Source organism: Schistocerca cancellata, chromosome 12 (assembly GCF_023864275.1).
Source record: "Schistocerca cancellata isolate TAMUIC-IGC-003103 chromosome 12, iqSchCanc2.1, whole genome shotgun sequence".
In the NCBI taxonomy this organism is placed as follows: Eukaryota; Metazoa; Arthropoda; class Insecta; order Orthoptera; family Acrididae; genus Schistocerca; species Schistocerca cancellata.
Window position 1 is genome coordinate 148,573,483 of NC_064637.1, and position 14,987 is coordinate 148,588,469.

Sequence of the window (14,987 nt, forward strand, 5' to 3'; positions counted from 1 at the left end):
GTGCTCCAGTTTCACAAAGTGTCTGCAAGATGGGTGTCACGGCAACTGACTTCTGAAATGAGAGAACGACGTGTTGATGCTTGCGAAGAACTTCTTCGGCGCTTTGAACGAGGAGGTGATGGCTTCCTTGCAAGAATCGTTACAGGGGACGAAACCTGGGTTCACTTCCACCAACCGGAAACGAAGAGAGCTGGCAAGGAATGGCGCCATTCCTCATCACCAAAAGCAAAGAAGTTTCCAACAGAACCATCAGCAGGAAAGCTTATGCTGACTCTCTTTTGGGAAGAAAAAGGTGTCATTTTTTAGCATTACATGCCTAGAGGGACCACTGTCACCAGTGCATCATACACAGATCGCCTAAAAAAATCATCTGCGGCCTGCGATCAAATCAAAGCCACGTGGATTGCTGTCAGTAGGTGTCCTTTTGCAACATGACAATGTAAGGCCCCACACTGCCCTACAACAGTTGCAACAATCACAGACCTGCATTTTGAGTGTCTTCCTCATCCACCATACTGACCAGACCTTGCCCCAAGTGATTTATATATGTCTGAACCACTCAAAGACGCAATGGGAGGAAAGAAGCTCCGTTCTGATGCACGCGCTGCATGAGTGGTTGCGCGGACTACCAAAAGAATTTGTTTCTAAAGGCATTTATGCCCTTGTAAGCGCTGGAGGACTTGTATTGAGAGTGGGAGAGATTATGTTGAAAAGTGATACAGCTTTGTACCACTTCTGCACAATAAATAATGTTTTAAAAAATATTTAAGGTTTTCATTTGACTCACCTTGTATTTCAGAAGATTTTGCCACTGGAGGAAGCGACGAAGAACATTATAGTTTTGGTAGTAAAATCATCGGCAAAGGGCTTGTCAGATCTCATACAAGTCACAAAAGTTATAAGCAGGAGCAACAGACCTTTCTGTAGGTGCGAACGTATTGATACTTCGCTTATGTTGGACTTACACTGACGAGCCAAAATATTATGACCACCTGTTTCATAGCTTGTTTGTCCCTCTGGTCCATCACTGATATTGAGTATCTGGTATCCGACAGTTTGTTGGTAGGTTTGTGGAGGTATGTAGTTTCAGGTGTCTACCCACAGGTCATGTAATTCCCGTAGATAACGGGCCAGCGATTTGCACAAGAGGTGATGGAACCGTATAGCGACTCAGATGAGTTACATAGGATTTCCATCAGGCGAATTTGATCGCCAAAACATCGACGTGAGTTCACTATAATGCTCCTAAAACCACTGTAGCACGGGTCTGGCTCCGAAAGACGGACAATTATACTGCTGAGAGATGACATCGCCGCCGGGGAAGACATCAAGCATGAAGGGGTGCAGGTGGTTCGCAGCTGCCAGCGTGTCTTCGATTATAAACACAGGCCCCACGAAAGACCAGGAGAATGTCTCCCACAGCATAACACCGATCCCACCAGCCTGTGTCCGTGACGCGCTGCACGTTTCGAGCCGCCGTTCACCTCGATGATGGTGTTTGTGGAAACGACCAGCGACCTTCTGTAGCAAAAGCGTGATTCACCGGATCAACCCACACGTTTCCATTGATCGGCGGTCGAATGCCGATGGTCCCATTCCCACTGCAATCGTAACTCACGGTTCCGTTGTAGAGATGGGGGATGCGCTCTTGAACTGATTCATAGAGTTGAATCTTTCAAAGGAGTGAACAATCAGTGATTCAGAAAAAAAGAACGGTAGCTCCAAACGTTTCCCACGGCAGAGAGAGAGAGAGAGAGAGAGAGAGAGAGACAGAGCATATCAGCAGCGCCTCTGCTGGTCACAGCACAGTGCACGCCACACAACACAGCCAGCGCCGGCCTCTGCCCTGCTTCTACCTTGGCTGCCTGCATTGTGCAGTGCCCCATTGGATTTTGTGTTTCACATATGCCGTGCCGTCTCTGTGCGTCGTCTGCCGCGTGCAGTGTCTGGCGCAGCGTAACTTTGCATCGCACTCTGTCGGCGATCGTTTCAGTCGCACGTCCTGCCCTCTGGGCAGCTGATGCGAGCAACAGGACAGAGAGCCACCTAGCGGATAACATAGGAACTACTTGCAACAACCTGCTCGCAAGGGAACGGACGATTTGTCTCGGAGCGGGTGAGTTCACCGCTCCCCCCACCCTCGGAACTCGCCCGCTCAACGCTCACCCCACCGTTCTCGACTCTAGCCAGAGCGTTGAGCAAAGCGACTCAGGTGTCACTCTGGTCTCTGCGGTCTTATCTCACGCAGTAATACAGCTCGCAGCTCGACCTGCTCGACTCAGTGCTTCTGCATTGGAGTTCGTCTCTACTGGATATTGTTCTTCGTAGTAATACCGCTATGCATATTACATTATTATGTTATATATACATCATTTGTTTTTATTTTATTTTTATTTGTTTAAACTGATTAGATTAGGTTCCTGATGACTCCTCTTACTATAGGATTTTTATTATGGACACTCGAATTTACACTTTAATTACGAGCGAACCGATAAACATATCGCAAAATGTGATACACCAATATTTTCCTTGTCTTATTCTGCGTAAGGCTATATGCAGCACTTTCGTTTTACAGTCAAATTTATATATTTTTTTCTTATTCTGGTACGGATTTTGCGATTTTTGGCGTCTTCGGAAGGAAACGTTCACTTTAAAAATATATGGCTTGCGATGTATTTGTATGAGGTTAATGAAATTTTAATACATTATAGCCAAATATATTGTTAATGTAAATCTCAAGTTACAACATTTTCCGATCACCCAAAAAACCACGATAGTGCAAAATAAATCAATAATCAAAAACTTTGTCATATCGTGGAAATTTCAATAAACAATACAAAATTCTTACTCATTATCTGTGTTACTTCAAAATAGGATCAAATAAGATCAAAATACAGGTATAGTACTAGAATAAACCAAGTTTAAAGGGCAATGTGCCTTCCATGTATTTTCTATTGTAAATGAGTGGTGAGTCATGAAAAAGAGCTAATTCATTTCAGGGAGTGAACAGTTCTGATCCGATCTCTGAAAAGAACAGTTTTGCCCATCTCTATTTCGTTGGAGCCAGCACATGAATGCGTGGCGGTGATCTGCTGCAGAGCTCCATGTTCAACGATGTACTATGAATGGTGTACTCCCAAACTTTTGTTCGTGCACCAGAACTGTGCTCTCTCGGCAGAGATGCCACACGCCACCACCTGTCCTACGTTAGAGACCAGACAGGCCTCCGAACCTCACGTTCAGTGAACAGTCGTGGACGTGCAACCATTTAGCTGCCAGTGGTAGTTTCACTGCCCTATCTGTTTCTGTAGATGCTCACGACAGTAGTACGTGAACATTCGATCAGCTTCGATGTTTTCGAGATAGTCGTTCAGTGTCTGTGTAATAATAATCTGCCCTTAGCCAAAGTCGCTCATCTCAATGGATTTCCCCACTTTCAGCCCATACCTTCGCTAGGGTGATCCCCTCACCCGTGTCTACACCACTTACGAGTACATTCTCGCAATGACTCCAGGCGGCATCCGACGTAGCCGTGGGTGTTGGTCATAATGTCTCGGGTGATCAGGGTATACTAAAATGTAGACTTTCACGGCCGGAAATATCATGTCCATTATAATTATCCGGGCTGTTACGCCGTGGTCGGTTGATGAATTCTGTGGTGATTCCCAACGGACCCCCTTGAAGATGTCTCCCACAGTCGGAGACGAAACGTTGGGAATCACCACAGAATTCATCAACTGACCACGGCATAACAGCCCAGATAATTATAATGGACATGATCAGGGTATGTCAGATGGCAGTCCACTTTAGTCACATCATAAGCCCTGTATTTGTTCATTAGACTTTAAATATGTCTGATTGTAAATAAATACTTCAAAGTATATTTCAGATAATTGCAATACCTATAAACTTAAACACAGATAAGTTAACTGAACAAAGCTTAAAATGCGTCAATACACATCAGCTAAAGTGTTGCTTCACCCTGGGATGTCCTGCAGATGTCTTGATACTGCGTTAGGAAGGTCAATGTTGACGTTTTTTGGAAACATACATAGTTATCACGAGTGGGGTAGAACGCCGCACTACGATGGATTCCAGCATTTCAGTTGAAGGTAACGCACCAATAGGGACGCATTAGAGACGTCTGTGGAACAATAAGCTGAATATCGCGCCATGGACGACAACTGCGACCATTGATTGTGTCTGCATCATCATTATGCATGCAGACGGCTTGTCAACCAGGAAAGTTGCTCGAAGTGTGCACCAGAGTCAAAGTGATGTGATGCGGGCGTGGGATAATTCCAATTGACAGGTAGTAAAGGACAAGTAGTAAAGGAGTTTTGCTATTTGGGGAGCAAAATAACTGATGATGGTCGAAGTAGAGAGGATACAAAATGTAGACTGGCAATGGCAAGGAAAGCGTTTCTGAAGAAGAGAAATTTGTTAACATCGAGTATAGATTTAAGTGTCAGGAAGTCGTTCCTGAAAGTATTTGTATGGAGTGTAGCCATGTATGGAAGTGAAACATGGACGATAAATAGTTTGGACAAGAAGAGAATAGAAGCTTTCGAAATGTTGTGCTACAGAAGAATTCTGAAGATTAGATGGGTAGATCACATAACTAATGAGGAAGTATTGAATAGGATTGGGGAGAAGAGAAGTTTGTGGCACAACTTGACCGGAAGAAGGGATCGGTTGGTAGGACATGTTCTGAGGCATCAAGGGATCACCAATTTAGTATTGGAGGGCAGCGTGGAGGGTAAAAATCGTAGAGGGAGACCAAGAGATGAATACACTAAGCAGATTCAGAAAGATGTGGGTTGCAGTAGGTACTGGGAGATGAAGAAGCTTGCACAGGATAGAGTAGCATGAGGAGCTGCATCAAACCAGTCTCAGGACTGAAGACCACAACAACAACAACAGGTAGTGTTGAGGACTTAAGCCATGCATGTCGTCCACGGTCGAGAAATGCACAGGTCAATCACTATCTACGACTTTTCTAGTCGAAGGAACCATGGGATGAACGATCCAGAATGGAATTTGGCTCTTGCAGAAGCTGCAGGATGTCATGTATCGCATCAAATTATTAGGAGACGACTGCAAGGTGCGAATTTTCGTAACACTGACATAGCAAGTATCATGTCGTACACCACAACACCATGGAGTGCGTTAGACATCTACAAGAAGTCACGCAGAACAGATGCCCCAGGATTGGTGTTGGGTTTTGTTTGGGGACGAAACTATGGTGTGTTTCTACCCTGATAATCGTAGGCAACGTGTTTGGAGACAGCCTCCACAACTGTGTGCCAGATGTGCAACAAGGTGGTGTAATGTGGTATTGTTGAATGGCATTAAACGGGGCCACCGTATGCCTCTCATGGTTGTTGAGGCCCATCTCACTCAGGGACGAAATTCTGCAAGCACTAGTTTGACAGTTCTAGTGACAGTTTCAGCTTAATGGGAGGTAACACGTCTTCTCATCGTTTTTGCGAACACATTCCTTCACTATGTTTGCATGACCGGAATGGAGGGGCCAGCTTGTTCCCAGGAGATGAACCCAAGTCACTGAAACAAACTCTTTTAGGACATCGACAAAGATCACCTACTCCATGTGGCGTATGCTCATCGCTGCTGAAGAGTGGGACAATTTGGAACAGAGCTGGCTCTATGATCTCATCGATGCTATTCCACAATGCACTCAAGCCTGCGATGGAACGCTCCACCACATACTGAAGTTGCTCGGGAATGTTGTGAAAAACACCCCACAGGTAAAACATCCTGGGTTTTCAAGCCATGTCAATTCGAATAAAATCCTCGAGCTTTCGATGACCATCTCCGCCATCGTCGTCAGGAGTTCGCTGACTGCCGGGGCTGCTACGGTTTCTCGTTTATATAGGCATGGTGACATCATCAGCAGCCAATCAGAACGATCCAATGTGGCGCGCGCGCTTAAGTCGACCCGGGCAGCTAGCGGAGCTATTGCCCGTGGCAGCACCGGCGATGTCAGGTGGCCCCAGGGGCAGGTGCCACGTTTGAAACTGCAGCTCCTGCGTCGCTCATCTGTCTTTGCTTTCTTTCGACGTCCGACGCCCGTCGCCCCATGCCCTGCTGAGTGTGTACCCCTGGTGTCTGTTGAAATTGTTGTTAAAAGCTGTGAGTACCGGGCGTGAGTCGTGCTTCGGTAGCTCAGATGGTAGAGCACTTGCCCGCGAAAGGCAAAGGTCCCGAGTTCGAAACTCGGTCCGGCACACAGTTTTAATCTGCCAGGAAGTTTCATATCAGCGCACACTCCGCTGCAGAGTGAAAATCTCATTCTGGAAACGTACCCCAGGCTGTGGCTAAGCCATGTCTCCGCAATATCCTTTCTTTCAGGATTGCTAGTTCTGCAAGGTTCGCAGGAGAGCTTCTGTAAAGTTTGGAAGGTAGGAGACGAGGTACTGGCAGAAGTAAAGCTGTGAGTACGGGGCGTGAGTCGTGCTTCGTTAGCTCAGATGGTAGAGCACTTGCCTGCGAAAGGCAAAGGTCCCGAGTTCGAAACTCGGTCCGGCACACAGTTTTAATCTGCCAGGAAGTGTGATATCAGCGCACACTCCGCTGCAGAGTGAAAATCTCATTCTGGAAATTGTTGTTGTTTAAACGAATCTAGGCCCCTTCCTTTATAACAGAGTCCCAATATGTAGATGCATAAACGGACATAAAATACGGTTCGAAAATACAAAAGTGTTGGCTCATGCATAAATGTACATAAAATATAGTTAGAAAATACAAAAGTTTTGGCTCATGTAGCTACATATAGGGACTCCATTATAAAGGAAGTGGCCGAGATTCGTTTAAACAATAACAATTTCATCAGAGATCAGGGAAACACACTCAGCAGGGCATGGGAGCGGGCGTTGGACATCGAAAGAAAGCAAAGACAGATGAGCGACGCGGGAGCGGCATTTCAAACGTGGCGCCTGCCCCTGGCGCCACCTGACGTCGCCGGTGCTGCCACGGGCAACAGCGCCGCTAGCTGCCCGGGTCGACTTACGCGCGTGCGCCACATTGGGTCTGTCTGATTGGCTGCTGATGATGTCACCATGCCTATATAAGCGAGAAACCGGAGCAGCCCCGGCTCTCCTGGACTCCCCATCTCCAGACGATCCAAGCCAAGGCACGTTCCCGACTCCGTCTCCTCAAGCTCCTTTCCGGCCGCACGTGGGGTCTGGACCCCTCCACCATCCTCCACACCTATAAATCCCTCATCCGCCCTATCCTTTGTTACGCCCATCCAGCCTGGATCTCCGCCCCCCCTACCTTCTATAAATCCCTCCAAATCCTTGAACGCCATGCTCTCTGCCTTGCCTATCGCATCCGTCTCCCCTCCCCCACGCGGATCCTGTATGATCTCATCCCCTTCCCCCACCTCCTCCTTTTCTTTGAAAGGATACGGATCCTGTACACCTCCCGTAAACTTGATCCTCCTCACCCGCTCGTGTCCCCGATCCTCTCCCACCCCCGCCCGCTGCCGCGCCTGTATTCCCACATCCCACCTGGTCTCCATCTCTCCACCCTCCTTACCCTCTCCCAAGGTGGCTTCCGCCAGCTCCCCCTCCCTGATGATGTCCTCCTCCCCTGCATCTACCCCACCTATCAACTTTGATCCTCCCCCCCCACCTCCTGTGTCCTTTCCTTTAGGCACCCTCCCTCCCCCCCTTTCCCTTCCCTTCTCTTTCCTTTCCCCCCCTCCCTCCTACCCTCTCCTCCGGGCTTCCCCTCCCCCTTCCTCCCTCTCCCTCTCTCCTTTGCCCATGGCATCTCTGCTCTCCCCTCTCCCATCTCCCCTTCCTCCTCCTCCACCTCCACTCTTGGCAGGTCTCCGGACTCGTACACGCTGAGTGAACATTCGCGCGCCGGAGGTCATCGCCATCAGTGTATCGTGTGTGCCGTCGTGTTTAGTGTCCAGTTTCGCCGTCACGCTCCATTGTTCACCAGTGCCATTGTATTCTTCAGTGTTTGTGCGTCGTGTCAACAGTTCGTAGTGTGGATTGTCTTCGAGTGTGAACGGCTTCTTGTGTTTTTATGTTCATGAGTCTACTGTTTTTTCCCGCCGTTTCTCTAAGTGATGTCTCTTCTCTGTTTATTTCCTTGTACTCTCTTCGGCTGAAGAGCAGCGTATTGTGCTGCTGCCAGCCTACCTGCTTGCTCAGGTGTCAAAATAACAATAAAGTAAAAAAAAAAAAAAAAAGCAGCCCCGGCAGTCAGTGAACTCCTGATGACAATGACGGGGATGGTCATCGAAAGCTCGAGGATTTTATTCGAACTGACCCGGCTTCAAAACCGAGAACGTTTTATTCGTGTATACGGTCGTGAAAGACTCCAAGGACACAATCCCCCCCTTGGGAATCCTACGATTTTGTCGTTATGTAAGTGATTTCGGTTTTTCATTTGGTGAACTGTAACACTGTGAATGAATATATACACATGCTTGGGAGTCAGTTTTTGTTTTTGTGCCATGAATTCCGAAATAAGGCTGATGCAAAACTGTTGTTGATGTGTGTATGCTGTCAGTCAACCCAGTATCAGTAAGTTGGATGTTGCTAATTTATGATTGTGTAGTAGCTCAGAGTTGCTGTAGATCGTCGCTGATTGCCATCTAATCGTGTGACTTATTGCACGCTGATTCTAAAACTGCCCCGGCGGTCTGTATTTATTCCTGTGTGGCAGGGCAGCAAAGTGGTTCAAGCTGCTAGTAACTAATTTGATATGGAGGGATTATCTTCTCAATCGGATTTGATTTTAGTCTTGCAAGTTCCCTCAATTCTGATGAGTGCTACTGTCAGCTTTGCATAAATGTTGTAACGACTGTACACCAACTTCATTGCAGGAGAAGTGCCCTCAGTAATATATTTGACTTTACCTGTTTAGTTTGTTCTTTCTTTATCGGTGTTCCAACCTTTTTTAGAGTTGCTATTGGATTCATGCAAGGTTCAATTACATGTGCACATGGGAGTGCAGATTAAAAACAACTGCGTCTCATATGAAGGCAGGCAGGTTTGACACATTGAGAATGTGCAGCTGGACTGCAAGAACGCAGTATCTGAAAGTAGGCCAGTGTTGTAAATAACACATTTCCGTTGCCACTTCCCGTCCCAGGCAAATTGTTCGATTTTACATTGCGGCAGTTTGCTTTTGGCTGGATATTTTTCTTGCTAGAAAGAGATGTGTCTATAATGCTGAATGATTTGTGAGGTTACATACAATATGTTTTTATTCTCATAAGCATCAACTGCGAAAATGGTAGTAGTCTCATAGCTGAGGGGAAGCAAACCATGTTCGAAGCTCACAAACCTCCCAAGGATTTGTATGAAACATGCTGTTACGAGAGGCTATATTGAGGGTCTCAATATTTGGAGAAGTTCACAAAACTGATCTTTTCAATTGGCTTATGTGACATTTAAATCTACTCTTTATGTCCTAATCTTGGTGGTACTTTATGGCAGTAAGTAATAAGAAAATTCCTACATTCATAATTTCTTCATGGATCTCAAACTTGAAATAGTGTATTGACTGTATTTAACCCTTCCATGGTTAAATTTTTTGCATATATTTGAAAAATAAAATGTCAGTAACTATCTTCGTTTGTGATAAATAATATACTTTCACTAGTAAAAAAATTTTAAGCTGACTTATTTCGAAAATCGGTGAAGTCGAATGCATGTGTTCCACGATCCTAACTAAATTCATGTTTTCATGTGAACCTAGGATTTTCAGAGTTAATTTTTAAAAATATTTATATAACATGATTTCACATAGAGTTTATTTCGTAGAAAGGTTTTTAACTGCAGTTGTTTACGAAATACCTTATAATGAGTCTAGCAGTTTTCATACTGGGCAAATGCGACACGAAGTTTGAAGAACATTCTGTAGGGACAACTAAAGTTACCTTTGGGAATAACATTATTTAAAATGAGCATATGATACAAGAGATAGGAAGTAATCATGAAATTTTATATTTTAGCCATAAGGAACCGTTAATGAACATCTCACTGGAAATGGATATTTACAGTTACTTGAACAGAAGAGCAGTGAGTTACTCAAATATCAAGTGGAGCTTAGAAAGAAGCAACTCCCAAAACTTCTTACAAAATGGATATACAAATGTTATGTCACCTGATAGATACTCTTCTCTTCCACATCTTACTGATGTTGATAATAATCTTTACCCCCTTTCTGTCCTCCCTTCCACCCCAAAACTTTTGATATTCGAATATACCTGCCCAGGTTTATCTGTTTCTCCTTCCCTTGCTCCTCTCACTCTTTGACCTGCATATCAGCCTCCTCCCCCCCCCCCCCCCACCGATCTCTATGACCAACCTGGATAATAATATACAATGTTTGAGGCTAATTATCAATGTATTATTTTTTTATAGAATGGAAAATTCTTCTATAAATGTTCTCAAATCTAATCGTCATATCACTATGACAAATTTAGTTGTAGGTTTAACACATACACACATATATTATTACATACATACACACACACACACACACACACACACACACACACACACACACATATATATATATATATATATATATATTTATATATATATATATATATATATATATACAGGGTGTTTCAAAAATGACCGGTATATTTGAAACGGCAATAAAAACTAAACGAGCAGCGATATAAATACACCGTTTGTTGCAATATGCTTGGGACAACAGTACATTTTCAGGCGGACAAACTTTCGAAATTACAGTAGTTACAATTTTCAACAACAGATGGCGCTGCAAGTGATGTCAAAGATATAGAAGACAACGCAGTCTGTGGGTGCGCCATTCTGTACGTCGTCTTTCTGCTGTAAGCGTGTGCTGTTCACAACGTGCAAGTGTGCTGTAGACAACATGGTTTATTCCTTAGAACAGAGGATTTTTCTGGTGTTGGAATTCCACCGCCTAGAACACAGTATTGTTGCAACAAGACGAAGTTTTCAACGGAGGTTTAATGTAACCAAAGGACCGAAAAGCGATACAATAAAGGATCTGTTTGAAAAATTTCAACGGACTGGGAACGTGACGGATGAACGTGCTGGAAAGGTAGGGCGACCGCGTACGGCAACCACAGAGGGCAACGTGCAGCTAGTGCAGCAGGTGATCCGACAGCGGCCTCGGGTTTCCGTTCGCCGTGTTGCAGCTGTGGTCCAAATGACGCCAACGTCCACGTATCGTCTCATGCGCCAGAGTTTACACCCCTAACCATACAAAATTCAAACGCGGCAACCCCTCAGCGCCGCTGCCATTGCTGCACGAGAGACATTCGCTAACGATATAGTGCACAGGATTGATGACGGCGATATGCATGTGGGCAGTATTTGGTTTACTGGCGAAGCTTATTTTTACCTGGACGGCTTCGTCAATAAAAAGAACTGGCGCATATGGGGAACCGAAAAGCCCCATGTTGCAGTCCCATCGTCCCTGCATCCTCAAAAAGTACTGGTCTGGGCCGCCATTTCTTCCAAAGGAATCATTGGCCCATTTTTCAGATCTGAAACGATTACTGCATCACGATATCTGGACATTCTTCGTGAATTTGTGGCGGTACAAACTGTCTTAGACGACACTGCGAACACCTCGTGGTTTATGCAAGATGGTGCCCGGCCGCATTGCACGGCCGACGTCTTTAATTTCCTGCATGAATATTTCGATGATCGTGTGATTGCTTTGGGCTATCCGAAACATACAGGAGGCGGCGTGGATTGGCCTCCCTATTCGTCAGACATGAACCCCTGTGACTTCTTTCTGTGGGGACACTTGAAAGACCAGGTGTACCGCCAGAATCCAGAGACAATTGAACAGCTGAAGCAGTACATCTCATCTGCATGTGAAGCCATTCCGCCAGACACGTTGTCAAAGGTTTCGGGTAATTTCATTCAGAGACTACGCCATATTATTGCTATGCATGGTGGATATGTGGAAAATATCGTACTATAGAGTTTCCCAGACCGCAGCGCCATCTGTTGTTGAAAATTGTAACTACTGCAATTTCGAAAGTTTGTCTGCCTGAAAATGTATTGTTGTCCCAAGCATATTGCAACAAACGGTGTATTTCTATCGCTGCTCGTTTAGGTTTTATTACCGTTTCAAATATACCGGTCATTTTTGAAACACCCGGGAAACATTCCACATGGGAAAAATATATCTAAAAACAAAGATAACGTAACTTACCAAACGAAAGCGCTGGCATGTTGACAGACACACAAACAAACACAAACATACACAAGAAATTCAAGCTTTCGCAGCCAACGGTTGCTTCATCAGGAAAGAGGAAAGGAGAGGGAAAGACGAAAGGATGTGGGTTTTAAGGGAGAGGGTAAGGAGTCATTCCAATGCTGGGAGTGGAAAGACTTATCTTAGGGGGAAAAAAGGACAGGTATACACTTGCACACACACACATATCCATCTGCTCTTACACAGACACAAGCAGACATTTGTAAAGGCAAAGAATTTTCAAAACAAATGTCTGCTTGTGTCTGTGTATGTGTGGATGGATATGTGTGTGTGTGCGAGTGTATACCTGTCCTTTTTTCCCCATAAGGTAAGTCTTTCCGCTCCCAGGATTGGAATGACTCCTTACCCTCTCCCTTAAAACCCACATCCTTTCGTCTTTCCCTCTCCTTCCTTCTTTCCTGATGAAGCAACCGTTGGTTGCGAAAGCTTGAATTTTGTGTGTATGTTTGTGTTTGTTTGTGTGTCTATCAACATGCCAGCGCTTTCGTTCGGTAAGTTATATCATCTTTGTTTTTAGATATATTTTTCCTACGTGGAATGTTTCCCTCTCTATTGTGTGTGTGTGTGTGTGTGTGTGTGTGTGTGTGTGTGTGTGTGTGTGTGTGTGTGTGCGTGCAGGCTTTGTGATGATCTCTGAATAAAAATAGATTTGCACATTTATGATGTTCTATGTTGATGAGCATCACCTCACTACGGATCTGTAGAAAGAACACCAGAACACCACACCTAATAATATACAGTCATACCTCCAGGAAGACCGCCAATACTGCTGCATCACCATGTTCCCTATAGTTATTCTGCTTGCCACGTGCTGCTTTTCTTGAAAATACCATATGCATCTCCATAGCATAGCTGAAATTAGAAGAAAGATATTGGCTTGTCATGATTTTTAAGATAAACTGGCGAAAACATTAACTTTGCCACTACAATCTACTAGTTTTTTTTTTCGTACTGCCCATCATGTGGGGGCATCATTAGAGAATATGTGGATAGCACAATCAAAGACAATAGCAAGCAAGTAAACAGTTTCTGGAAATAAATACTATAGTCCAAAGGAGTTTTGGAGAAATTGGGCAGTAAAAATTGTAATACATAATGTAAACAAAAAATACAAAATTGAATGTTCAGGAATGCATAGTTTATATAATTGGTATTTTTAATATCCCTGTCAATGTGCAACATCGATAGAGGCTCAGAGGTATTACAAATCGTGACTGACAATCGCCTTCAGGGGCGCATGCAGAATGTGATGTGGAGCAAACTGCTCACAACAATGAGGCCAGGCAGACAGATGTGACCCAGCCTAGTAAATTCCATCGCAGTCACGCCTATCTGCTTGTCGAACTTCGACCCTGGATTGCACCTTGTAACTCTTTTTACATGATATTGATCCTCTCACTTTATAATCAGACTGGTAGCCAGAGGAGGTTACCTGAAAGGACTTATTATGGCTTGGCTTACACCCATGACGATTCTGTTGTCCAATTCCTAAGGCATGTAGAGAAATTGAATGAGCTATCTGAGAGAACAGCTACACAAAACTTTGACTATGGGAGACCTAACTTGGGTAATAACAGTCATCACAACATTAATAATAACGAAGGTAGAAGGGGTGGCAATAATTACAGGAATTCCCAGTCAGAGAGAGAACAGATGTGAGGTAATCAGGACTAAATTTTAGATAGAATAGTAACCAAGTGTTTGATAATAGAGGTATATCATGGCAAGAGTACAGTCAGCCACAACAACCTTTCATACCTAATGGTGCAAAGAATTGCCTATTAAAACTCAAGACTCTGTGTTGGTGGTCTACAATGTGAGAGTTTGATGTGATAATGCAGGGACCACTGACAATGAGCAATGTTAAAATCAGAATTATGATGATGCCAGTGTAGTGGATATCTTTTAAATGTATGCAGTTACCATTGATGGAAACTATTGGAGTAAGTTTTGGAAAGAACAATTAAGCCAGTCGAGAATTACTTATATTTGAGCAGAGAGCTGAGGACAAAGTAGACAATAAGTTAACTAACGCTTTTCTGAAAGATAATTTGGTAAATAAAGATGCTGAAGAGCTGACACTTGAAGATGAAGAAGAACTGGGTTATTGTGTTCGTTCAGTGAAGAAATAACGTTAGTAGATGAAGAAAATGATGTCTTAGACATTGTAAAGCTGTTACATTCTGTAGGGGATTCTAAGGAAATGTGTGTTATTTGACGTTTGTCACATTAAAAACGCCTAATTGAGATCATGTTTCTTATAGCAGTGGAGGTGGAGATCAATTAAATACTGAGCAAAGTTCAAAATGTGTAAATTCAGTTGTTGGTATGGGAGAAGGTGAAAGGTTTTGTTGTGCATTGGCAAAAGAGCCAACCCGGTTTTGAGAGGTTTTAGCTCACGCAGGCTGGCGTGAGGTCTGGAACAGGACAAGGAAATTAGACTAGCAAAAAAGGACGTAGCTGTGGAATACTTAACTTTAATCCATAAATGGTGAACATCGCTCTTGACGGTACATGTTTTACAGCATCAATAGTAACTGGTAATGGCGCCTTGCTAGGTCGTAGCAAATGACGTAGCTGAAGGCTATGCTAAACTGTCGTGTCTGCAAATGAGAGCGTATGTAGACAGTGAACCATCGCTAGCAAAGTCGGCTGTACAACTGGGGCGAGTGCTAGGAAGTGTCTCTAGACCTGCCGTGTGGCGGCGCTCG

The 14,987-nt window shown here is 44.4% G+C and overlaps 1 protein-coding gene across 1 annotated transcript in view; it reads right to left on the reverse strand.

Annotated features, from left to right (window-relative positions):
- The window catches only part of LOC126109537 (carbonic anhydrase 1-like), a 66,371-nt gene that overhangs the window by 36,187 nt on the left and 15,197 nt on the right, over positions 1 to 14,987 (reverse strand). Inside the window, exon 2 of the mRNA XM_049914555.1 lies at positions 13,023 to 13,128. Coding sequence (XP_049770512.1) covers positions 13,023 to 13,128 — 106 coding nt within the window. The remainder of the gene's footprint in view (positions 1 to 13,022; positions 13,129 to 14,987) is intronic.